Source organism: Mytilus galloprovincialis, chromosome 8 (genome assembly GCF_965363235.1).
Source record: "Mytilus galloprovincialis chromosome 8, xbMytGall1.hap1.1, whole genome shotgun sequence".
In the NCBI taxonomy this organism is placed as follows: domain Eukaryota; kingdom Metazoa; phylum Mollusca; class Bivalvia; order Mytilida; family Mytilidae; genus Mytilus; species Mytilus galloprovincialis.
In genome coordinates, this window is record NC_134845.1 from 25,675,147 (window position 1) to 25,698,055 (window position 22,909).

Sequence of the window (22,909 nt, forward strand, 5' to 3'; positions counted from 1 at the left end):
AATAATGATGTTTTACATTTACACATTGACATACATATTTGCCACTGGTCTTTACTCAAACAACGATTCACTCATAAATGCATTACTGAAAAAGTGTGAGGTTAATTATTTGTCTGTGTAGTATCTCAGATCCGTTATACCATTAGAAATAAAAAAAAAAAACCATTACCCCCTCCCTTTGCCAAATACTCCTTGGAGAAAATATACCATTTAAAAAACAGAAAAGATAGACATGTAGTGATCCTTAACATAGCAATTCTTTTTCTTCGTCTGTAAACAGCCTACATTTTTAATACGTAATCGAGACATCTTGAAAATACTGCAAATCATTCAAAATAACTTTCTTAAAGGAACAACCACTTTACTTTACAAAAAAAAGGGGGGGTGTTCTGAGTCAGATTTTTTCTCACGCGAATGTTTATATTTAGTTTTTTTTCGATGGTACATGTACCAATTCAATATTTAATACTATAATGTATGGGGAAACTTTCGATTCAGAATATTTGTTTTATAATATTCTAATCATCTGTATGACCCGATGTTTTTTTAATCAAATTGTGGAAAAATCATATTTAAAAAAGAAAAAAAAGTCACCTGGTCGTTCCCTTACTGCTAGAAAAGTTGTCCGAAAATTTGATTTCGGTTCTATGCAATGAACATTTAAATGACATATAGTTTACAAGTGTGAACGAATCTTATGTACAGGTAACTAAACAAGGTGTATAGATGTGAACAAATTTAATGTGAAACTAGTGTACATTACATTAAACCAAATGTAAACATGTTTACTGTACACGGCGTTTGGTGTGAACACGGACTAAGTTAAATATGTCATACAAATCTAATCTTGAATTTCATCCAAATTCTTTATTTATTCTCGGAACACGATTTAGAAATTCAAACGTGACGTCACTTTGGGCGTTGCAATGGCTTTGGCTAACACGGCTTTGATTTTGTAATGTATTCGTTTTTATTCTATAGCTAGTCACCACTTCAGTTTAATGATGTATATCTATTATACAGTCATTTTATAAAATTTACAGTTTGCAAAACTATGTTATATTCTTGATAATAATGATGTTTTTTGTCCCAGGCGGATAACCCTGGCCGTATTTGGAACTTTTGGTCCTCGACGATCTTCAACTCTGTACTTGTTTTGGCTTTCAAACTTTTTTCATCTGAGCATAGTTTTGTGTGGACGTAACGCACGTCTGGCGTATATATTTATTAACCTGGTACCTTTTGATGGCTATTATTCGTTTGTTTCTCTGTCCTATATTTTCTCCCATTTATTTATTGTAGCCCTGTCGTGTAATGTTGTAATTTTAATGTTATAATTAACATTGCCATTAAAGCGGGAGGTTTGACATGCCAAACAAACTTGGTCCAACCCACCATTTTTTTAAATAAAATGGCCTGTACCAAGTCAGGAAAATGGCAATTATTACATTATAGTTCGTTTCTGTGTGTGTTACATTTTGGTGTTGTGTTTCTGTTGTGTCATAGTTCTCTTAAATTTGATACGTTTCCCTCAGTTTTAGTTTGTAGCCCGGATTTGTTTTTTCCCAATCGAAATTCTTATGAATTCGAACAGCGGTATACTACTTTTGCCTTTATTTATCTACTACTTATGGGCGTTTCATCCCCAAACGTATCAGCAGCACAGTATTTTCATCACAGTTGTATCAACATAAAATATCATTGATTTATGCATTTTCTGTAAATTTACTGCCTATAAAATGTTGAAATATTCGAAACACTTCGATTTTGAAACAATAGAGTAGAATGTCTTTAGAATTCGTTCAATTTGAACAAAAATTGTTAAAGCAGTTTTCCGTTCATGAATAAAAAAAAATACTTAGAATATAAGGTTTCAACTCTCTACGGCAAACTTGACCTAAGATGTATTTTGTTGTAATGAATAGGTCATGTCTGCTCATAAAGCTCCTTACGATCTAGAGTTTCTACGCATTCCTGGATTTCAAATTTATATGCCTATTGATGAAGGCTAGAAAAGCGCTTCGAACGCACTTTATTTATTAAGTGTTTAATTCATTTAAATACAATGTCTTACACATACGCATATACTTGAAAATGAAAACAAATAATAGTTAATCTTTTAAACAAGTATTACCAAAATACTTCTAAGAGAAACCTTTTTCATGATAATGAATGTCTGTATAATGAATGTTATTGTACACAGATTGCACACCTTATTTGAATGACAACTGCTTTTACCTTTCATTCAAACGACAAATGCTATTATGATTTGAATATTTTGTTAAATGTCTTGAGTAAATGTAACAACAAATGTTTTTTAAGGTTAGTCACAAGATTTTGTTATATCTAGAATAATAGAAAATATAATGATGTCATATTAGAAAATGTTAGGAACAATTACATTACTATACATGCATATAAAGTACATATATGTTTGTAATGTGAAATCTTGAAAATGCGGTCAACAAAATTAAAACGCTGTTTAATGTTTGTTCAGTAGCAATTCAGGAATTCAGTAAGAGTTAAGCATACATCGCAACATTATATCAGGAAAATTAGTTACGGCAAACAAAACTTAGCTTTAAATTTTTTTCCAGTATTTTCATCAGTGATAACCGCTTTTATTTCTGTTCCGCCAGCATTTATTTCTAATTTTAATGCACCATTTGAACTAGTGCGTTCTTTAAGATCTACATTCAAAGTTCCAAGTTTCATGCATCCTGGGTCTGTTACGTGTACAGGGTCTTTCTCTTCTGTTGCATAAAATTCAATTTTCACTTCCTGGTCATCTTTGCTTATTGGATCATATTCTGTTGCTGGTTGCCATTCACCAACTTTGATTTCTTCACCAATCTCGACTAGTTTTTCAAAAACATCAGTAGCAAATTTTATACTTTGTCTATTTTTCCGTAAAGTTCTATAGCGTTCATCGTCTTCAGTTGAAATTTCTTTCTCAATCTTTATTCCGTAAGTATATCTTGATATTCTTGACTTTACAGCCAATGGTTCTAAACCGAAGAGAACGGCGCCTTTTAGAACAGCTAAACCAGGATCTTTTGGAACCACTATTTGCATATTCGGAAAATGTTCTCTTATACTGTCGATTATAATTTCTGATTCCGAAAATCCACCAACTGCTAAAATAATATCTACATTTTGTAGTTTGGGACTTTTGAATATTTCGGACAAGTGACTTGTGATCGACTGAATTGATTGATTGAAAAACTCTTCAAATCGCAAAGCCGAAATTCTTATTTTGCCATGCTTAATTCGTATTTCCGATGGAAGATCAGATTTGTGTATTTTCTTATACACATCTGTAAATGCCTGACTAACATTGAAAATAACATCTGCATCTGACTTAGGTTTGAAACTTTTTTTCTTTCTTTCAAATTGTTTTACTGTTTCAAAATAAGCCACTGGATCTTCTCGTTTAACCTTATGAACGACATCGATGGTGAACAGTTCTTCAAGATACTCTTCAAATTCGTAGTTGACATTATTTCCACCCCAGCTACCACCATTGGGAGGAAATATTTCTTTCAAGAAGTTATCCTCCTCTATCTGATGTCCAGTTACATCCAAAGTTCCACCTGTGAAACAATGGTTAAAAATCATTTCAGTAGGTAATTATAATCACATTAGAAATGATACCTAATTAAAGATTAAGAAAACACATCCTTTTAAATGTTGAATTCTGTCATATATTTTATCTTGAGAAATACTTGACCACTGCATTCTGTTTTATCGGTCCTGATTTTGTGGATCAAAAGCATTAATTGTAGATTATAAGGAAATATATTAGGTCTCGTTTCTATATTATTGGTGCAGATATGTCTTTTATCATAAAACGTATTTATTATCCAAAACTGTGTAGAATTAATTAAATCGTAACATGATATATTATTTTAATTTTGTTTGGACATATAATGTTAAAGCATTCAATGGAAAATTAAATCGAAATCCTTATCTTTTTCAGTAATTTCACTACATTGACACCTAAAAAAAGTTACTGTACTGTTAAATCTTGTACTTAGAGTTTCGACGGTTAGAAACGAAATAAATATTACTTTTTGTAATAATAATTCCCAATGATGTTCGGTGGAAAAACGGCATTCCCCGATCCTCGAAAAAAATGCTATAATACTATTGTAGTTATGCACTTTGGGGTTCGTGTTCCTTATTCTTTAGTTTTCTATGTTGTGTCATATGTCATGTGTTCTATTGTTTGTCTGTTTGTCTTCTTTCATTTTTAGCCAGGCGTTGTCAGTTTATTTTTGATTTATGAGTTTCACTGTCCATATGGTATAGTTCGTACCTCTTTTGTATCTGGGTAACAATGAAAAATATAGACAAAAGTGAAAATATATGTCTTTATTGTATTAGAATCTATGTTAAGAATTTAACACTATACTTGTTACATCCAATAAGTATTCTGGATGCGCATAGCATTGACTCAAATAATTTTACTGTGCAGTAAACGCACAGGATGTTTTAAACAGAGAAAAATAGTATATTGAGAATTTCATTGGTATTTAAATTACCTCCTTGATCTAAAACCACATAAGATTTACCAGACCCAAGCAAAGTTAGCGTTTTAAGTTCACTTTCTTTTATACTCATAGGTACTTTGCGGCAATACAGTGACGCTGCTTCCGGTTCCAAAGCTAGACTTAGCTGGTCTGCCAAAATACCAGCCTAAAATAAGTAATAAAATAATGTTAGTTGACGGATCAAAATTGCGAAATCTAATATATAGAACTGTTAGCAGAACTAATGAAAAAATTGCTGCTTTCTAATGACAACAGACATTCACAATCCCTTGCCATCATAATGGGTGAAGGAATATAAATAAAAAAGTTGTACTATGATTGCCTATATGAAAACTCTCAATCAGAGATCAAATGACAAAGAGGTTAACAACTATTGGTCCCCATACGATCTTGAAAAATGAACAAAATCCATACCACATAGAATAGCGGGACAGTGCCGTAAAACTACATTAGATGTCATCATGTGTAACTTTCTTCATTTGAAAAAGGCTTTATATTACTCATCAGATCGATTCAAAGCGCATTAAAAAAAGACTCCTTAAAACACAAAATCACAAAGTACTCGCTCTTACTGAAAACTAGTTCTAAGCCTATAACAAAAAATAAAAAAACCATAACAGTTTGATCAGTTTTATATCACAATATTAGGATCGTAAGGGAAATGTTCGAATAAAAATGATGATTTGTGTATATAAGTAAGACAACAACAAAACGGGCACATGTACACACACGTGGTATTAAACGCATATCGGATTTCATCAACAGTGTGTAATTTTAAATTCGTATGGAGTGTTTTCATTTTTGAAATTCAAATTGTATATTTAGTTCTCTTATTATAATTGTTTTATTCGTAATGAGTACTTGCAATCCCAGTGTGTAATTTAGGATTTGTAAAATCTTAGTGCTTGTTTTTTCATCACCACTGTGTAATTTGTAAATCTGAACATATGTTTAAAGTTTTAAATTTTAGTCTGTTTTGCCGAAAAGAGGAAATTTTTAATATTTTGTTCATTTATTTTTTATGAACTTTATATTTAGAAAAAAAAACCGTGTATACATTTTTGCTTTAATTGGTACTGTTTGGACAATAACTGCTTCTTTTTCCAACGAATCTAGCTCTTGTATTGATAGAGATAATGGTTCCACAATATAGTTATCGGTGTATATGTTGTTTTTATATATGTTTCTTTTGATTTGTCAAATGGATATATGGAATTTCAGAAATATTTGTAATTTGTTAATAAAAAATATATATATATATTCTATAGAATTAGGAGGAACCTGAATATTCTGTTGGCATGCTCGCTTTCATATTTGTACCAAACATTTTTGGCGTCAATAACGATTAGATTAAAAAAAAAGCTATTGCTATTGTGAGAAATATTTTTTTTTAAACATTACAATACTTTAGAGTTTTAAGACCCAGAAGATTGCAGTAAATACCATTTCTGCTGCGTCTCTCATAAACTGCTTAGCTTTCATTTCCCAGATTGCAGGCACAGTCAAAACCCAATGGATATCAGTATTTGAAATATTGCTGTCTCTAACGAAACTTTTATGTAGGGCATCCAAAAGATGCTCTTTCAAATATCTAATTGCAGCAGAAAACACTTTTATCGCCTTCATTGTCTTCCCAGTTATGTCTTTTATATCAATATCTTTATTTAAGTCATTCTGTAAATAAACATGTAGATACATAACAACAGCTGTGCATATGTTTTTGTTGTCTAAATCTTTAATTGACAGCATCAATCTTTCATAATTTAAACAATGGGTATTAATATTTGGAAATAATTTTTTCGTGCGTCGACTGCAATTTTCTGTTATACGGTTGAACTCAAATTAACACAGGATGTATTCATAGGAAAGTTGAGATTATCTGTAATTACAGCATAAAATGTATAAAAAGTTTAGTTGTTAGAATAATTGACGTCGCATATATAATTATCCTGATTTAGAGTAATTTCTCACAATTTGATTGGCTGATGTTGACCGAATAAATTTCAGTACAATTTTTTATTACGTCAATAGGAATTGTCTCCCTTATTTATTACGTCAATTGGTATTATCTCCCTCATACCATTGACCTAATAAAAAACAATAAAATTGAGTTGCTTTATAGCCCTAATATTTTTAATTGTTCACAGTTTTAAATTAAATTAAATATCTAAAATATATTTGGTTGATATTGTCCTTATATTGAATTTAAATATAATAATATGTAATATAACAAAATCAGGATAAATTCGTTACACAGTGTTCAATTGTCCTAATACGGATTTTATCGGGTCAATAAAATTCCTATCGTGTTTGGCTTCGCAGCACCGGATATGAATTGTATTGACCCGATAAATTCTAGTATTAGGACAATTGCACACTGTGTCACTAATAACATACTATTATATCAAAGGGTCTATCGGTGCACCGATCATTCCAGAATTAGTTATATGTAAAGAAACTAGTTTATAATGTACCTTTTTCTCATACAGAAGCATCTTGAAGTCGTTGAAGAAATAACATGCTAAAATATCATCTTGGTCCTCTATTGTTTCATGATAATATGTTTCTGCTTCGAAACCAAATTTACTAAATTGTTTATGTTCGTCAAACACGATAGCTGTAGCTGTCTTATAATACAGACCTTCGTCACCTCGCCACTGTGGACAAAATATATTAGAAGGATCTTTTTCAACATCATACCGAGCTGAATATGCATAACCAGAATATGTTGTACCGATGTCTATTGCAGCAATAAAAAGTCTATTCTGACCAGCCTGTTATGAAAATAAACTGTTGTAATTATACCTAAAGACGAATAATTCACTAAGAGGACAAACAATACTCATTACTCTAGAGGAAGCAGACAAAGTTGTGCTCCCCTCTCAAAAACAAAAATAAAAACAGAGATAACGACATGTTCATGGCAAGTATATAGTTTTTGATAATACAATCAAGAAAAAAAAAGACCGGATATTGGTAACGACAGATAAAAATATCCACGGTCATCCGTGACTCATATTCCATCCTGGTGAACCAACTATATATACATATATAGCTAGTGATCGCGTCCGTTAAACTCACGAAGAAGTGATTACTTCAATTTATCTACTTCAAATCCACCCTGGATCCAATAGCTTCCTTGCAAGCAGCACCCATATATCAAGGAAATCACGACAAGAATCCCAAACCCTTGAATAATGTATCAACTGGGAGACAGCTGGAATGTTGCTACACATAAATTAAAAAAAAAACCCAAAACAAATGGAAAGCTTAAATTGTTCAATTTCTTGTTCAGTTTTATTGTCAACCAACAGGTATTGACAAATTCTAGATGTAAGTAAGACATTACACAGTCATAACTGTTTGTGTGGTTTTCCTATTTATTTCAATTTCGATGGGATAAAAGGGATCATCATATTCACCAATCTTTTCAATAAGAGGATATCAACTCTTAAGTGGAACATGAAATTAGAGGATAATGCTGTATCTATTTTTCACTCTTCTTATATAGTCAGATATTTTTGTTCCTTTTAATTGTTATAAGCGTTTATACAAACAAGGATATTCCACTGTTCAAAGAAATAGCTGTGGAGGCAGACAGTGCAACAAATGGAACGTCGTATAAGAGAGTGTATACCAGTCTTTACTGACAAACAAAACATTACAGCATCGTTCAATGTCCTCATGTTTGTGCATGGCCAGTCTATATTACCTTTTTCAGTGACATGCACAAAATTATTGTTCGTTAGTATATGTTATCTACTTTTCAACGAGGTAAACATTTTCAGAAGACTTGTACATAGACTTTAGTTAAGCCACAAATTTATAGGTTTTCTTCAATCAACGAAAGTCGGTATCAACGAAAATAAACAGTATTTATGTTATCAAGTAGGTATACAGAGTTGACTGACGACAAAGGTCAACCGTCAGGTAATTATCACGATTGATAGCTATACACGTACGACAGACAAAGCTGATATACGTTTGATCCTAAAATGGCATAAAATAGACAATGGTTTAAATACATACCTGTACGTTTTGATGATTAATAACTACATCTGCCTGACTATTTGCTGAAAGTTCTTCGTCGGCTGTTTCTAATTGTTGATTTCTCTAAAAACAAACACAAATGATTCATTATTTCAGCCTTATACTTTATATGAACAGTGTTACACACTTAAAAGGTTTGTATTACAGTTTTACTACGGCTTAAATCATAATTCTTTTATATTTGATTGTATTTAATGATAAGATGCAGGTAAACTCAAACATAGAACAAAATGGTAGTTTTCATTATAAACTTGGTAATTAAGAGGATGCATTTTCTTTATTCACACAGCTTAAGTAATAAAAATGAATAAAAAGAGACATATGAAGTTTAGAATTATTTCATGAAAGTAAGATCACATCATGTGATAAAAAGTGTTCTATGTCACAAACAATTGTTTGGAAATATTTGTTTTGGTGTTTATATATTCTAAATTGTTGATTATTCCCGTATTTGTAGAAATGTTAAATATTTCAATGAACATAATCATTTCATTACTGATAAAATATTGAGTCAGGGATTTCGTTATCATAAATTACTTTGGCACTTACATGGATTTGTCACCAACACATTACAAATGGTGTTTGAGCTGTATGAACACACATTCACGTTGATTTGCTATTTAGTGCTGACTTTATCTATATATATTCTGATACAAATTTATTATATGGTGAAATGCAAATTGGGTGAATTGCTTATATCAACTGCAATTAGCTTCCTTTCGATTTTTATGATTTTTAGATTATAAGTTTGGGTGGAGCGTCACTGATGAGTTTAACGAGACGAAACGTGTGTCTGGTGTATCAAATGTTGAGCCTGGTACACGTACGTTTGATAACTTTACCCCATCTTCTTATTCATATTTATATTTCTAACTTGATTCTTGCTAGTGTATTAGACTGGTTTACTCCTATCAGTTAACTTTGACGGTCGATTAACCTCCATTTTGTTCTTTCAATGATTGAGAAAATATAAAATTTGGTTTAAAATACAAACGTTTGCATATACCATATTTTGAGTCATTAAGGTTTTCTTAATTTGTTTATTATAATTTATCTGTTCAGAGTTTCTGTTTTGTTCAATTTTATGTTACGATCGGGAATGGGTTTAAGAGATGATGCAGACCATTTAGAACACACGTTTTAGTACCTGTCTTTGAAGTAAACACTTTTGTATCCGTTGGGAAAATCAACTGCACATACAGGTACAAATGAATATCTTAACAGACACATCAAAAGAGTACAAACTGCAAATTAAAGTCGTTTCTTTTTTTAGAAATGTTTTTTGTTCGTAAACACTGCAACTGTCGGTTCCACGGGAAAGGCTACTAGGTCTCTAGCCATTTCAAGGACATACCTTGTACTAAAGAAAGTACACTCTAAGTACTGAAAACGTGTAAATTTCTGCATTTTAGCGTTCTGGTGAAATGGGATATTTTTTTCCAAATCGTATTAATGTAGAAAAAAAGTTAAGTCTAATATAAGATGAATTAATCATCCACACATTACATTTGTGCCATGAAGACTATCAGTTTGTCTTTATACATGTCAGAATCCTCTTAATATAGAGTGATACATTCAATATTCCGATATTCCGGAAGTTGAACGCAATATAAAGCTTTTTACTTACAAAGCGCAAATCAGGTGCCGATGCAGTATAGTTATGCTGGTTTGATCCGGAAAAATCCCTATTTTTTCTCTAAAATAAACAAATCAACGTTTTCATAATAAGCCAATAGTCAAAAGAATAGGTCGGGTGTCTGCTCGTGTATATCAATTAACTACTAATTTAATACGTGGATTCACACGGATTAGTAAAATTACTGAGATTTACTTTTATTAAACCCAAACCCAAACATATTATTTATTAAACAATAAACATAATATATAACAAACTGAAGCCAAACCAGGTTTGAAAATTATTTTTGAATTATTTACGTTTACCGCATTTCGCAAGTAATTCCCTGATCTATTACGAAGTGCAAGATAAGACAGGTGATCAGAAAGAAGAGCATTTAAAAACAAGTCTATCATCAAATTCTACTACTAGCTCAATTCAAATTGCATCCATAAAAACCTAAAGGAAGTAATTTCCCACTGGCACACACTTATTGTATTGAATTGGAATCAAGCATGATGTAAATAAAAAGGACTATTTTGTTATTTGGAATAAATTTAATGAAAACAAATTTTATAACATTTTCTTTGCACTTCCGTTACACAACAATTTATAATAAATAAACATGATAACGTAAAAGTTTCAACCTATTAGTTAATACGTTTCACTTCGCCTAACAGTTTATTTTTTTTTATGTAGAATCGTTGATAACAGTACGATTACCTTATGATGTTTTTATGTAGTTTATGTTGCTGTGTCATATGTTTTAAGCTCAGATATAGTTTAGATTAAATATAACATGTATAACGTGTGGTGAAAAACATTTCTAAAACTTATTTTTATCTTAATCTGGTGATTTGAAGCATGATAGGCTGTTCCAAATGAAACTTGACTGAAGTTATAAATAACAACCAACCCCCCAGAGTTTTTAAATAGGATCTTTAAAGAAGCATTTTTTTTTATTAACTTTTCATGTTCAAATTCATAGTGTATTGCATTTGTAAACATTTCAACGCTTTCCAACGAGGAAAGATTATTGTCGAAATCATCTAAAACAGATTACCATTATATAGAATTATAATTATTTATTTGCAAAACAAACGAAAAACAATTTTGGTCATGGCAAATACATTAGACAAAACAAACATAATGAAAACTTGACAATATTATAATACTTTGGATAAAAAGAGTTATTGATCTCCTTACCTCAGTTCTAATGACTCTTCAATAAAAGAAACAACTGCTTTTACATCATTTGGTGTTGATGGATTTAGTATAAACACGAATTTATCAGTAAAATTAAGTGTATTAAAATAAACATATTTTGGTATATAATATTTTAGAAAGATTTCTCTTTTTTTTAAATTTTTTTTTCATTAATTTTACAGTTAAAGAAATAGTGCCATAAATAAAATTGTAAATGCTTCAAATAATTTCTTTGAAATGATGTTAATATTATAAATTGAGGTTATAAAAAGTGAAAATACTCATTTGATTTTGTTCTTGACATATGATGCTTTATTCGAATCTTTAAAATGAATTATGATATTAACACGGAGATTATTGAAAACTATACAAATTCTACCTGCATGAAAATTCCTGCTCTAAAGATAGAAAAAAATCAAATATTAAATGGAGAGAAGAAGTTGATTGTACTTTATTGATTAATTGTTTGGGGAGTTGAAAATCAACTAAGAATCAGATAAAAAGGCTATAATTATCAATCTAAAATGAGAAATGCTGTTTATACTTACACTGTGTTTTGGGCGATATTCAACTCCTTCCTGCGATTCCAAAAGATTTGGTGTAGATGATGACATTTTACTCTTTTTGCCATGTTTTGATTTCTAAAAGAGCATAAAAAATGATGTAGGTAAAACTAAAATTGTTAAGTCTATTAAATGTTGTAAAATGTTTTGCTACTGGCTGGTTCATGATGTGTTCTGTTTTTGAAAGCGTTTTGGCTGAGAATATATGCAAGTATATTATAAACTTATGAAAATATGTAAAAGGATAACTAGAAGATGTATACAATTTAAGACAATTTAAACTCTCAGTTCTGTCTTCGGCTTAGATATCGGTAGTTATTTGTTAACCCATAATAAATAATTGTTTTTCTTTCATCAAACTCAGAAATAATGTATGTGTTGTGTGCAAAAACTTTTCAAAGCTTTATGAAAAAAGGATAACTTATTCATAATTTAAGTGTTAAAATATTTGATACTTCATAGACATTTAAAAAAAAAACAGAAATCTTAGACGGTTTTTGTCTGGTTTATGTTCCTATATTTTAGCGAAAGATTTACCGGATTTACCGGATTTGTTATCACATAAGCAACACGACGGGTTCTACATGTGGATAATGATCTGCTTACCCTTCCGGAGCACCTGAGATCACCCCAAGTTTTTTGGTGGGGTTCGTGTTGTTTATTCTTTAGTTTCCTATGTTGTTTCATGTGTGCTGTTGTTTGTTTGTCTTTTTCAGTTTTATCCATGGCGTTGTTAGTTTGTTATAGATTTATGAGTTTGACTGTCCCTTTGGTATCTTTCGTCCCTCTTTTAGAAATGAATCAGTCTAATGAAAGTTGTTATCTCTGTTTTTAGTGGTGTTCGTGTTGTTTCTTATTTATCATTTAAAACTGTTGATGTAAATGTCCCTTGATTTTGTGAGTCTTCGTCAACTCCCTGGTTTTGATTGTTATTGTCTTGTACACAAAATTGCAAATTAAAAAAAGTTCAGTAAAATATGTTACGTCGGTACATCCGTAAATGCTCCACAATACCAACCACAAAAGCATTGTAATGTCACCATTGCTATTGTATTATGTTCCTTTTGGCCATAGTGCTTTGCATTTGACAATGTCTTATACATCCATGTTTTTCAAATGTTTTGGTCCGAATATTCCTGATTAAGGTAGATCCCGAAAAGCGCTTCGGACGACCACAACTTAAAAGGTACTAGTTTCATATACTTTCATTAGAAATGATCAGTGTTGAACATTTTTATTTTACTAGCAATACAAATGGTCTTACAGAGTTATATTTGGTAATATGCAAGTTTGAATCGGGTGGAAGTTTCGATTGATTTTTAAAGTTTTATGAACAGTAAGAACAGTAAAAATGACTATATGAATGACATATCATATAAGCAGATTAGTAATGACTTTCTGTCATGGGAAAGTAATACACGTGGTAATGAAACGCCAACCTGTAAAGGTGTGAAAACTCATCACAATTTTCATGTTTTTAATTTAAACTACAAACGAAAAAGTATAAACTATTATAAGTATCCATTAGAAATAAAAGTCCAAATCTGTTAAAGAATATTCACGATATTCACAAATATCTAGCTATAAAACCATGTATAATTCACCATTTTCTTCTGATAATGCCTGTACTAAGTCAGGAATATGATAGTTGATGTCCATTCGTATATTATGTTTGTGCTTGTGTCTCAGCTTTTGATTTTGTTTTTTTATTAGGCACTTTCAGTTATGAATTTTCCTTGGAGTTCAGTATTTTTGTGATTTTAATTTTTAGATGAATATTTAGAAGTTAACATTTTTGTACAGATTCTTATACAGGTAAAATGTAAAATTTACAAAAAAAAAGAGATCATTACTCACAAAATGTCAAAATATTTATTTGAAGTTGTAGCTTTTTCTCTCTCACAAACATATTGTTTTCGTATACCAAATAAACTTAAGGATATACATATAGAATAATATCATAAACTTGACATATTGATTTTTTTTTACTGGAAAAATGCAAGAATATTGGACATCTTAATATCCTGTCACTTTGCACAACATAGACCACTATTTTTTTTCAAATGACGTGCAGCTGTTAGACCTTCTCACTGATTGCAATTATATATTTTGTACGTACTACAAAATTGTTTTCGCAACACAGTTCAATTAAAAAGATGGCACAGAGCTACGAATAAAATACTGAATCCACTCTGTGTTTTTGGTAGGTGTATTTCTTTTTGCATCCATCTGAAGAGTTAAACCTTTTTCAACTGATCTATATAGTTCGTTTTTATGTTGTACTGTTACACCACTGTCCTAGGTTAGGGTATGATTGGGATCCCGCTAACATGTTGAACCCGCCATATTTTGTATGAATGTGCCTGTCCAAAGTCAGGAGGCTATAAGTCAGTGGTTGTCGTTTGTTGAGTGTTAAATATTTCTTTTGCGTTCAAATTGTGTACATAAACTATATTTTTAGGCCTTGAAATTTCTCGATTGCATTGCTTTACATTTATCATTTTTGGGGATTTTATAGCAGACTGTGCGGAAAGGGCTTTGCTCTTTGGTGAAGGCTGTTCGGTGACCTATAGTTGTTAATTTCTGTGTCATTTGGTCTCTTGTGGAGAGTTGTCTTATTAGAAACCATACCACATCTTCTTTTTTTATATTGATTTAGTAATTTGAGAGGTATACATTTTGTAATAGCATAACCAAATTTACGATGCTTACTCTTTTTCTCCATTTCTGAAGAGCACCACCCATGCTGCTTATCTCAAACCTAAAAATTGTAATAATCAAAATCTTGTGATTATATCGGGTACCAATTTTACACTGTGTGAAATTTAAATATTGTTTTATTGTTAGATACATTGATTTTGCTATAGAGATTGTAAAACATAAAATATCACTTCATATATATATTGCTTTATGTAGATATAAGAAGATATGGTATGAGAACCAATATCACAACTCTTCCCTCATGTGCACAGTTACAGGAACTCACGATCCTACACTGGTCAATATTGTTAACTTTTATTTTGGCATTGCAAATGATCATGTTCAGACTGTGTATTGCGTTTTAAATATAAAATAGTTTTTTAACAATTGTTATTGGCTTTGAAGTAGCCTTTATTGACAAGGAGTACTGTTGTATCAGTGGTTTTTGTCTATAATATTTATACTGATTGTTAGTTGATGCTCGTATCAATGTATTGAATTATACCATTTGCAAATGTTTTTGATAGTTTGTTCTTTACATTGTGCTGTTACAGTGAATAACTGTTGCTTATAACCACTACATTTGAACATTGCTGGGAAGTTACATACAACATCAGTTAATTCTCCTTATTTTAATATTTTGAGACAATAGTAAATAGTGGTAAGTACTATGTGTGAAAATTTAATTAAGTTTGTTCTCCGGATATTAAAGCAGACGTTGACACGAACAATAACTACTGAACGTTATCTTACAGTAAACAGTTATGCTATATATCTTCTCAACGATATGATGATAACATTAATCTAATAAATATCAAACGGTTTTATCTAATAAACAATAATACGAGAAAATGAATTTAAAGTTTATTGTGTCAATTCATAGACAAAAAGTGGTGGTTATACGGTTTATATCAAGTAGTACCATATAATATACTCTGTAAAGTCTTATTAAAATCAATAATGTATGGCCAAAAACTATAATCATATAATAAATATGATGTAGAATTTAAAGTACCTGTCAAATGTCAGCTACTTTATTTCCAGTGTACGTAATATGTTTTGATTTTCTTGATATGCTCTAAACTTGATGTGTGTGCTTGATAAACGTTTTTTTCTTTGTTTTGTACTGAAACAATTTTTAATAGACATAATCCTGGTTTCGGCCCAGCTTGGTTATTATTGAAAGTGGCCTATAATTTCCCTGTTTTGTACTACCTTTCATGTCATCTAAGGAAGGTGAATTAGTATGTGAAATTATTTTAAATAGGCATGGTACACCACTCGAGTTATATGTAGATAGGCATGTAACCATCTCATCCACCAAATTCATGATAATGTTTAATTATTCTCATATGTCTTATGTTATTTAAACAGACGATAAAAAGGTAAATAAATGTATGGATTTTGTTCATATTTGTTCCTCGTCTATTAAAAACCTCATTAAGTAGAATATAATAGTTGAGAATCTTTATTGCATAATCAAATATTCAGTAATTGACCTTTAAACATAAATGTAAAATGCATAAAGAGGTCCAATTTGTTGTCTGGTTACAATAGAGAAAACACAATGTTCTTGTCACTTTTAACACCCTTTACCACACCACCTCGGTGTTATGATAGGAAATCTTGTGCAATTGGAGTACGGAAGATTATGTATGCAAAACCAAACAAAGTCATACCAACTACAATTATTGCTTTCAGTTTTCTTTAAAAATCACTTGGAATTAAGGATTAGGGAAAAAGACAGATTAGGACAGAGTCAAATAATGTTTCCTTTTAAGGAGAAAGGTCTTTTTTGGACTGATACCTTAAACGCTACATGAATCACGTTGAAATCTTTTGGGTCGGTCTAGTACAAAATAGGGATTACCTAATATATTGATAGATGACTGAAATGTTGTTATCCTTGCTATATCTGTAATATTTGCCACTGGAACATAAATATCAATCACTCATCATTGTTATCATACCTGTATTTCTTTGGAAACTAATATAATGTTCAAGGCAAAGGTACAATTGTTTTTTTTATTAATTATAGAATTAATGATAATGCAACACACATGTTTTTAATTAATGAATAAACTGTAGTTCTTTTATGCAGATTTTTGAAAATTGAGATGTTAATCGAGGGTTATTGGTCAGAGCGATCTGGGTGTAATTTTTCAAATATTAAGAACACACGACTTCTCTTTCGAAAACAAAATCAATGACATTGTCAAAAAAGAAACAATAGAGGATTTGTGTTTTATAAGTTTATCAGATGCATGAGAAAAAGGGATAAATCTATGTTGATGCAAAAACATATTATTCATATTTCATGCTTAATGATGAAATAAAGAAAACAAACTTAAGCTAGTATACAAAATGCGATAAAAAATGACCAACCTGATGTATCATGCATAATGGGCGGAATTGTCAAATGATATTTCAAATCAGGAAGTATTTCACAGGTAAACATAGAATATTTTAACACTCATACAGGTATTTAAGATTTTAAAATGATTATCTATAATATATATATTAGATATATATAAATACAATTTGTTGTCGTACATGTAACTTTAATTAAAATAATCTGATTTCTGTTGATTGAAATAAGAATTGCCATAACAATATCGAGTAGGTATATGAAAGTCCGAAAATTATGTTTCTTAACTTGAATTTTAAAAACATTGAAATTTCCTTTTTCACATAACTCTTACTCCTACATAAATATCATGAAAATGTCATGCATAGAATAATAAAGAAAAAGAAAAAAAAACCACAATAATACCACAAAGACAATAATATCATCTCAGGAATTTACCTTTGGTCCAAGAACGATAAGTTTTTGAAAGACTCTTTCTGGATAGTCAGCATTTTATTCTTTATAGCTGAATACTAGTATGAGTTATTCTATTGGGTGACACTCTGCTGTGAACTACAGTTGATTAAGCGCATTTCATTTGGACTTTAGTTGTAAGCTGTCTTATTAGTTATCATAACACATTTAACATGAACTTCCAGTGTAAAGTTAGCTGTTGTTATCAGTTAGCACTTGTTGTCGTTTGTTTCGTTCTTCTAAATCTACTAAATCAAGTCGATTCAAACTTACCCACAATATATCGACAGAGTGGTAGACATTTTGGTTGTTATGTGAAGTAGCTGTAATTGTTCCATATATTTATATACCTACCTCAAAGTTAACAAGACGATGAAAAAATTGAGTGAAAGCTACGGAGAAACAACAAAGTTTTCAAATAAAAAATGTAAACATGCAATTATGTCAAATTTTCATTTGGAAGGAGACGAATCAGTCAAATAGATAAAATTATAAAATAAAGACGAGTTTACAAGTGAAATAATAACTCCACAGATTCAGAGGTAAAACAAATCATCATACTATTTATTTTAATGTACATGTAGTTTTATATTTGTCATAAGTTTGTCATGGTTGCGCTTGTGGAATTCGAAAATATACTGCACTTTGTTTCAAAGATATTTTTGTCGGTAAAGTGACTATAAGGTATAACGTTGTATGACACATTCATTGTGTTATATTGAATTACTGTATGAAAAATATGTCGCTATTTAAAAATTCAACTTGGTAATATTTTTGCACTATTCAAGGTTACTTCTTTTAAGCCGCATATACCTTTAGTGAATTACTAAAAATATTTTATCAACAAGCTATGTTTTTTGGTTAAAGGTTATTTCGAATATAACTAAATAATTTTTTTTACACATAAATCTGATTACAGTCATCTGGTATATTTTCAGTGGTCTATATAAAGACATGTATACTGTGGATACATTGTTATTCGTTGGACACTTATTTTCGAGGATTTCGTTGTGACATGGGAACCACGAATTTCAATTTCCAACGAATTACAAATTGGCTGCAGGAATTTAAGCAGACTTTCTTAAAACCACGAAATCAAATATGCAAGTATAACTCAATCCACGAAAATTGGTTACATGAGATAATGAATCCACATTACTTAAAAGACCAACCTAAAAGTTAAAAGCAGACTTTGCATATAACGAAGACATAATCTTTCAATAAGTTTAATTGAGGTCTGGAGCTGGCATTTCAGTTAACTGCTAGTAGTCTGTTGTTATTTATGTATTATTGTCATTTTATTTATTTCCTTTTGTTACACCATCTGACATCGGACTCGGACTTCTCTAGAACTGAGTTGTAATGTGCGTATTGTTATGCGTTTTCTTTTCTACATTGGCTAGAGGTATAGGGGGAGGGTTGAGATCTCATAAACATGTTTAACCCCGCTTTAATTTTGCGCCTGTCCCAAGTCAGAAGCCTCTGGCCGTTGTGGGTCTTGTATGATTTTTAATTTTAGTTTCTTGTGTATAATTCGGAGTTTAGTATTACGTCCATAATCACTGTACTAGTATAGATATTTTTAAGGGGTCAGCCGAAGAACACCTACGGGTGCGGGAGTTTATCGCTACATTGAAGACCCATTGATGGCCTTCGGCTGTTGTTTGCTCTATGGTCAGGTTGTTGTCGCTTTGACACATTCCCCATTCCCTTTCTTAATTCTTAAAACCACGAAATTAAATATTCACGAAAATCTAAGTATTCCCCAATCCATGAAAAACGGTCACATGAAATTTATTGAATCTACATTACGTAAAAGACCAAGTTCCGTTTGATAAAACTAGAAAATATCAAGAATAGAGTACAGACATCTGTCGATGATATAGCTCTGAAGACTCAAAATGATCTTCGAAAAGTTTAGGTTTTAAAATATATACCAGAAAAGGTTGAATATACAGCTAAATTATCACTACTGCCTATGAATTTTCTGGTTCATAATATTTAACAAATTTTAAAGCACCTATAGAGGAAAATTTGGAAAAAACGATTGAAAAGTATGTACAAAATGTACATGTATCTCCCATTCGTTTTAGATATATCAACGGTCAATTTCTCTTCATCATGCCATGAATGAATAAAAAGAACAATACTTACATATTATTATGATAAAATGTTAACATTGTTATTAACATTCAAAGGTTTGTTTGTACATTAAAATGAAAATGTGGATGAAAGATGTATTCATATTTGTGCAAGTTCAAATGACTGGACGCTGTCCACCTGGTTACAGCAACAGGTTTGAAAACAATTGTTTACATAAGTTTCAAATGTGTGGCCTTCTGCATATTTGTGAACTGAAAAGCGCTACTAAGTGAGTACAATTCAAGTTCTACAACAATAACAACGTTATAACATATTATAACTGCCTCTCCCATAATGCATAAAAATAATCGGGTTGCTTTCTTAATAATATAAAGCCAAGTACTTAACCTGTTTATTAATTTTAGAAACCAAACATAAATGCTTATTAGTTGTACCTGTCCTGAATATTCAAAATGTATTAACCTCTTTACATAAAGGAATCGACAAAAATTTAAATTGTATGGAAGGATTTGCTGAAAACATCATAAATAATTGTTTTACCTTGTTATCAAACATTCTTATATGTACGTTCCATGCGTTAATTAATTGGGACGAGTTATACAAAGCATGATTACACACATAAAGATATAACATTTACATTGAGTAGAAAGTTATATATTAAATATAAAACATTTTAAAATAAGTCAAACGAAGAATAACGATTATTATTTGTAGTTAATACATATTATAACACAGACGAATGCATTTAAACTTGAACTTTAAATCTAAGTGAATGAAATGAGAAGATTGGTTATTTGAAAACAAAACAACAGCTGATATTGTTGAATTGGCCAGTTTATTTTGATATATGCAGATTTTGAACCACAAACCAACAACGCCCAACTACAATATATACAAATACAATTCTATTTTACAGAACATGGTAAAGATAAGTCTGGGATTGTTCACGCACTATGGTTACAATAGATAGACGTACACACAAATATCTCAATTCATATCTAAAATTAAACCACACAATGTAACGCCTGCACGGTTAATGAAAATGACGACACTTTATTCGGAAAGCAGTGTTAATATTCACCCTAGCGAAAATTCTTGATTGCATAATGCCGCTCCAGCTCTAGAAAAAGAACATAAATCTTAAACGATTTCGTACAGAAAATTGTGTCTAAAATCGACAGATCTTCGGAAGAAAAAAAACCCCCATCTTTGATGTGATAAGTGAGTTAATCATGCAAATAGCCCAAAAGTACAAAAAAATCAAAAAAAGATCAACTATCAATTTGTGTTTAAATATCTGAATCAATTTATTTGAGGCTAGTGTATATTCAAACAATACTGACTTCATTAACACAGATATGCTCCTTACACTAAAAATGACCAAGCAGAGTTATGTGGAAGAACAGCAGACATCGATTCTATTTAAGTTGTATGGTCACCTTTACATATGTGTTGAACGATACGACGTGTCTGTGGTTGGATTTACATGGCGAATAATACAAAGATGCTTACTAAATGTATGTCGACATAAATATTGATGCTTCTTTGGGAATTCAGGATTTTGTATATACTTATCGATTAATCAGATTTGAATTAACGTAAACTACAGTAGCTGTTGCCGTTATTTAGTTCTATTTACGACATTCTGATAGACTGAAGGATGAAAAAAAATGTTTTTTTCTATGAAACTTATAATAAGATATAATATGCTGAAACCAACTGTAAACATGTTTGAGTTCTAGTATTTAAAAGTTTCTTGTATCTATAAGCCTTTAAAGCAATTTATAAAAGTAGTTCTAGCTAACGCAATTCCATCAACCTGAACGTTGCTGTTGTATATTTTGGCCACGAGCATCACTGAAGAGACATGTATTGTCGAAATGCGCATCTGGTGCAAGAAAATTGATACCGTTAATTTTATTACTATCACTGGGTCGATGCCTCTGCTGGTGGACTATTAGTCCCCGAGGGTATCACCAGCCCAGTAGCCAGTACTTCGGTACTGGCATGAAAATACGGATTTTTTTGTGTTATTAAAATTTGCTGTTACAAAATGATAGAAATTATTATAAATTAATGAATGTATCTCCCTCATGCAAAGCTCTGATTCTTTTCACGGATTTGGCTATACTTTTTGGACCCTTTGGATTATAGCTCTTCATCTTTTATATAAGCTTTGGATTTCAAATATTTTGGCCACGAGCATTACTGAAGAGACATGTATTGTCGAAATAAGCATCTGGTGCAAGAAAATTGATACCGTTAATTTTATTGTCATAAACTTTCACTACGGATGAATGTATTTTCTCAGTTTGTCGGTTAAACGAATGTTTTCCAAATATATATATAAAAAAGCAACATCAGTGAAGGTATTAGTTGATAAAATTAACTTAAAAAGTAGCTTTCACAAGAAATTTCTGCAGGTTTTTTTCTTCTGTTTTTTTTGCTTGGCGTCTATGTGTTTAGTAAAGTCTTTCAACTGATTTTGGAAGTTTTTATGTCTTATTTTGTGCTGTAACATAAGTTCCAAATTAAGGGAGGGATAAGCGGCAGCAATCATATCAGCCGGCACAAAATGTATGCGCCTGTCTTATGCTAGCAGTCCGTAGCTAATCAGTTGTATATTTTATTTGTGTTTCCAGAATTGATGTAAACACAACTCAAGTCATTAGTCTTAATTTGGTTGATAATTGGGTAAGGTCATCTTTAAATTGTTATACGGAAAATTTATGAACCATGATTTGTTTTCTAGTTAATAATGTTACATTCAAGTGTTCAATGTTAAATTCTATCAGAACACCAGTCAGCGTACTTGTTCATATTAGTTTGACTCCGAATAATCAACTCTTTACTTTTATTTCTAAAAACCGCGTGGTTAGGTGAGAAGTGGAGACTGCTATTAAATACCACTGTTTAATCAATGTTTTGCTTCAATCAGAGGAAGTACCAACAAAGTCTTGTATTAAAAAAAAATTTTGCTATCTTAATCGAAACGCGTTGTGTCAAAAATATGCAATTTGGAAATATTTGAACGTTGTCCTATATGCATTTTATAAAACGAATAAGAAGCGATCTTATAAAAAGGAATAGGAAGACACTTATATTCATCAAACAAGTAATCCAACGTTAATTTAGATGATGTTCTTTTCTTCAGGTTATGAGTGCAAAGTCGGATTAACTTTACATTTAATGGAAAGACTAACTATCATTTAAAGCTAAATTTACCTTAAAAGGGACACTAGCTGTCAAATCCATGTTCACCGAAGTGACTCAAAGTCTCATATTAGATTTATAATTT

General features: G+C 30.9%; 1 protein-coding gene and 1 long non-coding RNA gene across 2 annotated transcripts; both read right to left on the bottom strand.

Moving 5' to 3' along the window:
• Window positions 1–1,917: 1,917 nt before the first annotated feature.
• On the bottom strand, window positions 1,918–10,293 carry LOC143085409 (heat shock 70 kDa protein 12A-like). The gene is made up of 6 exons (XM_076261742.1): window positions 10,231–10,293; window positions 8,583–8,666; window positions 7,028–7,327; window positions 5,997–6,227; window positions 4,545–4,698; window positions 1,918–3,593 (listed from the first exon to the last, which is right to left on the bottom strand). The coding sequence occupies exons 3-6, from the start codon at window positions 7,046–7,048 to the stop codon at window positions 2,560–2,562; spliced, it is 1,440 nt and encodes a 479-aa protein (XP_076117857.1). The 5' UTR covers window positions 7,049–7,327; window positions 8,583–8,666; window positions 10,231–10,293; the 3' UTR covers window positions 1,918–2,559.
• A 1,679-nt stretch (window positions 10,294–11,972) lies between these two features.
• On the bottom strand, window positions 11,973–16,682 carry LOC143085410 (uncharacterized). The gene is made up of 3 exons (XR_012981327.1): window positions 16,558–16,682; window positions 14,700–14,748; window positions 11,973–12,065 (listed from the first exon to the last, which is right to left on the bottom strand). It is a non-coding gene; the product is annotated as an uncharacterized LOC143085410 (long non-coding RNA).
• Between the last annotated feature and the right edge of the window lie 6,227 nt (window positions 16,683–22,909).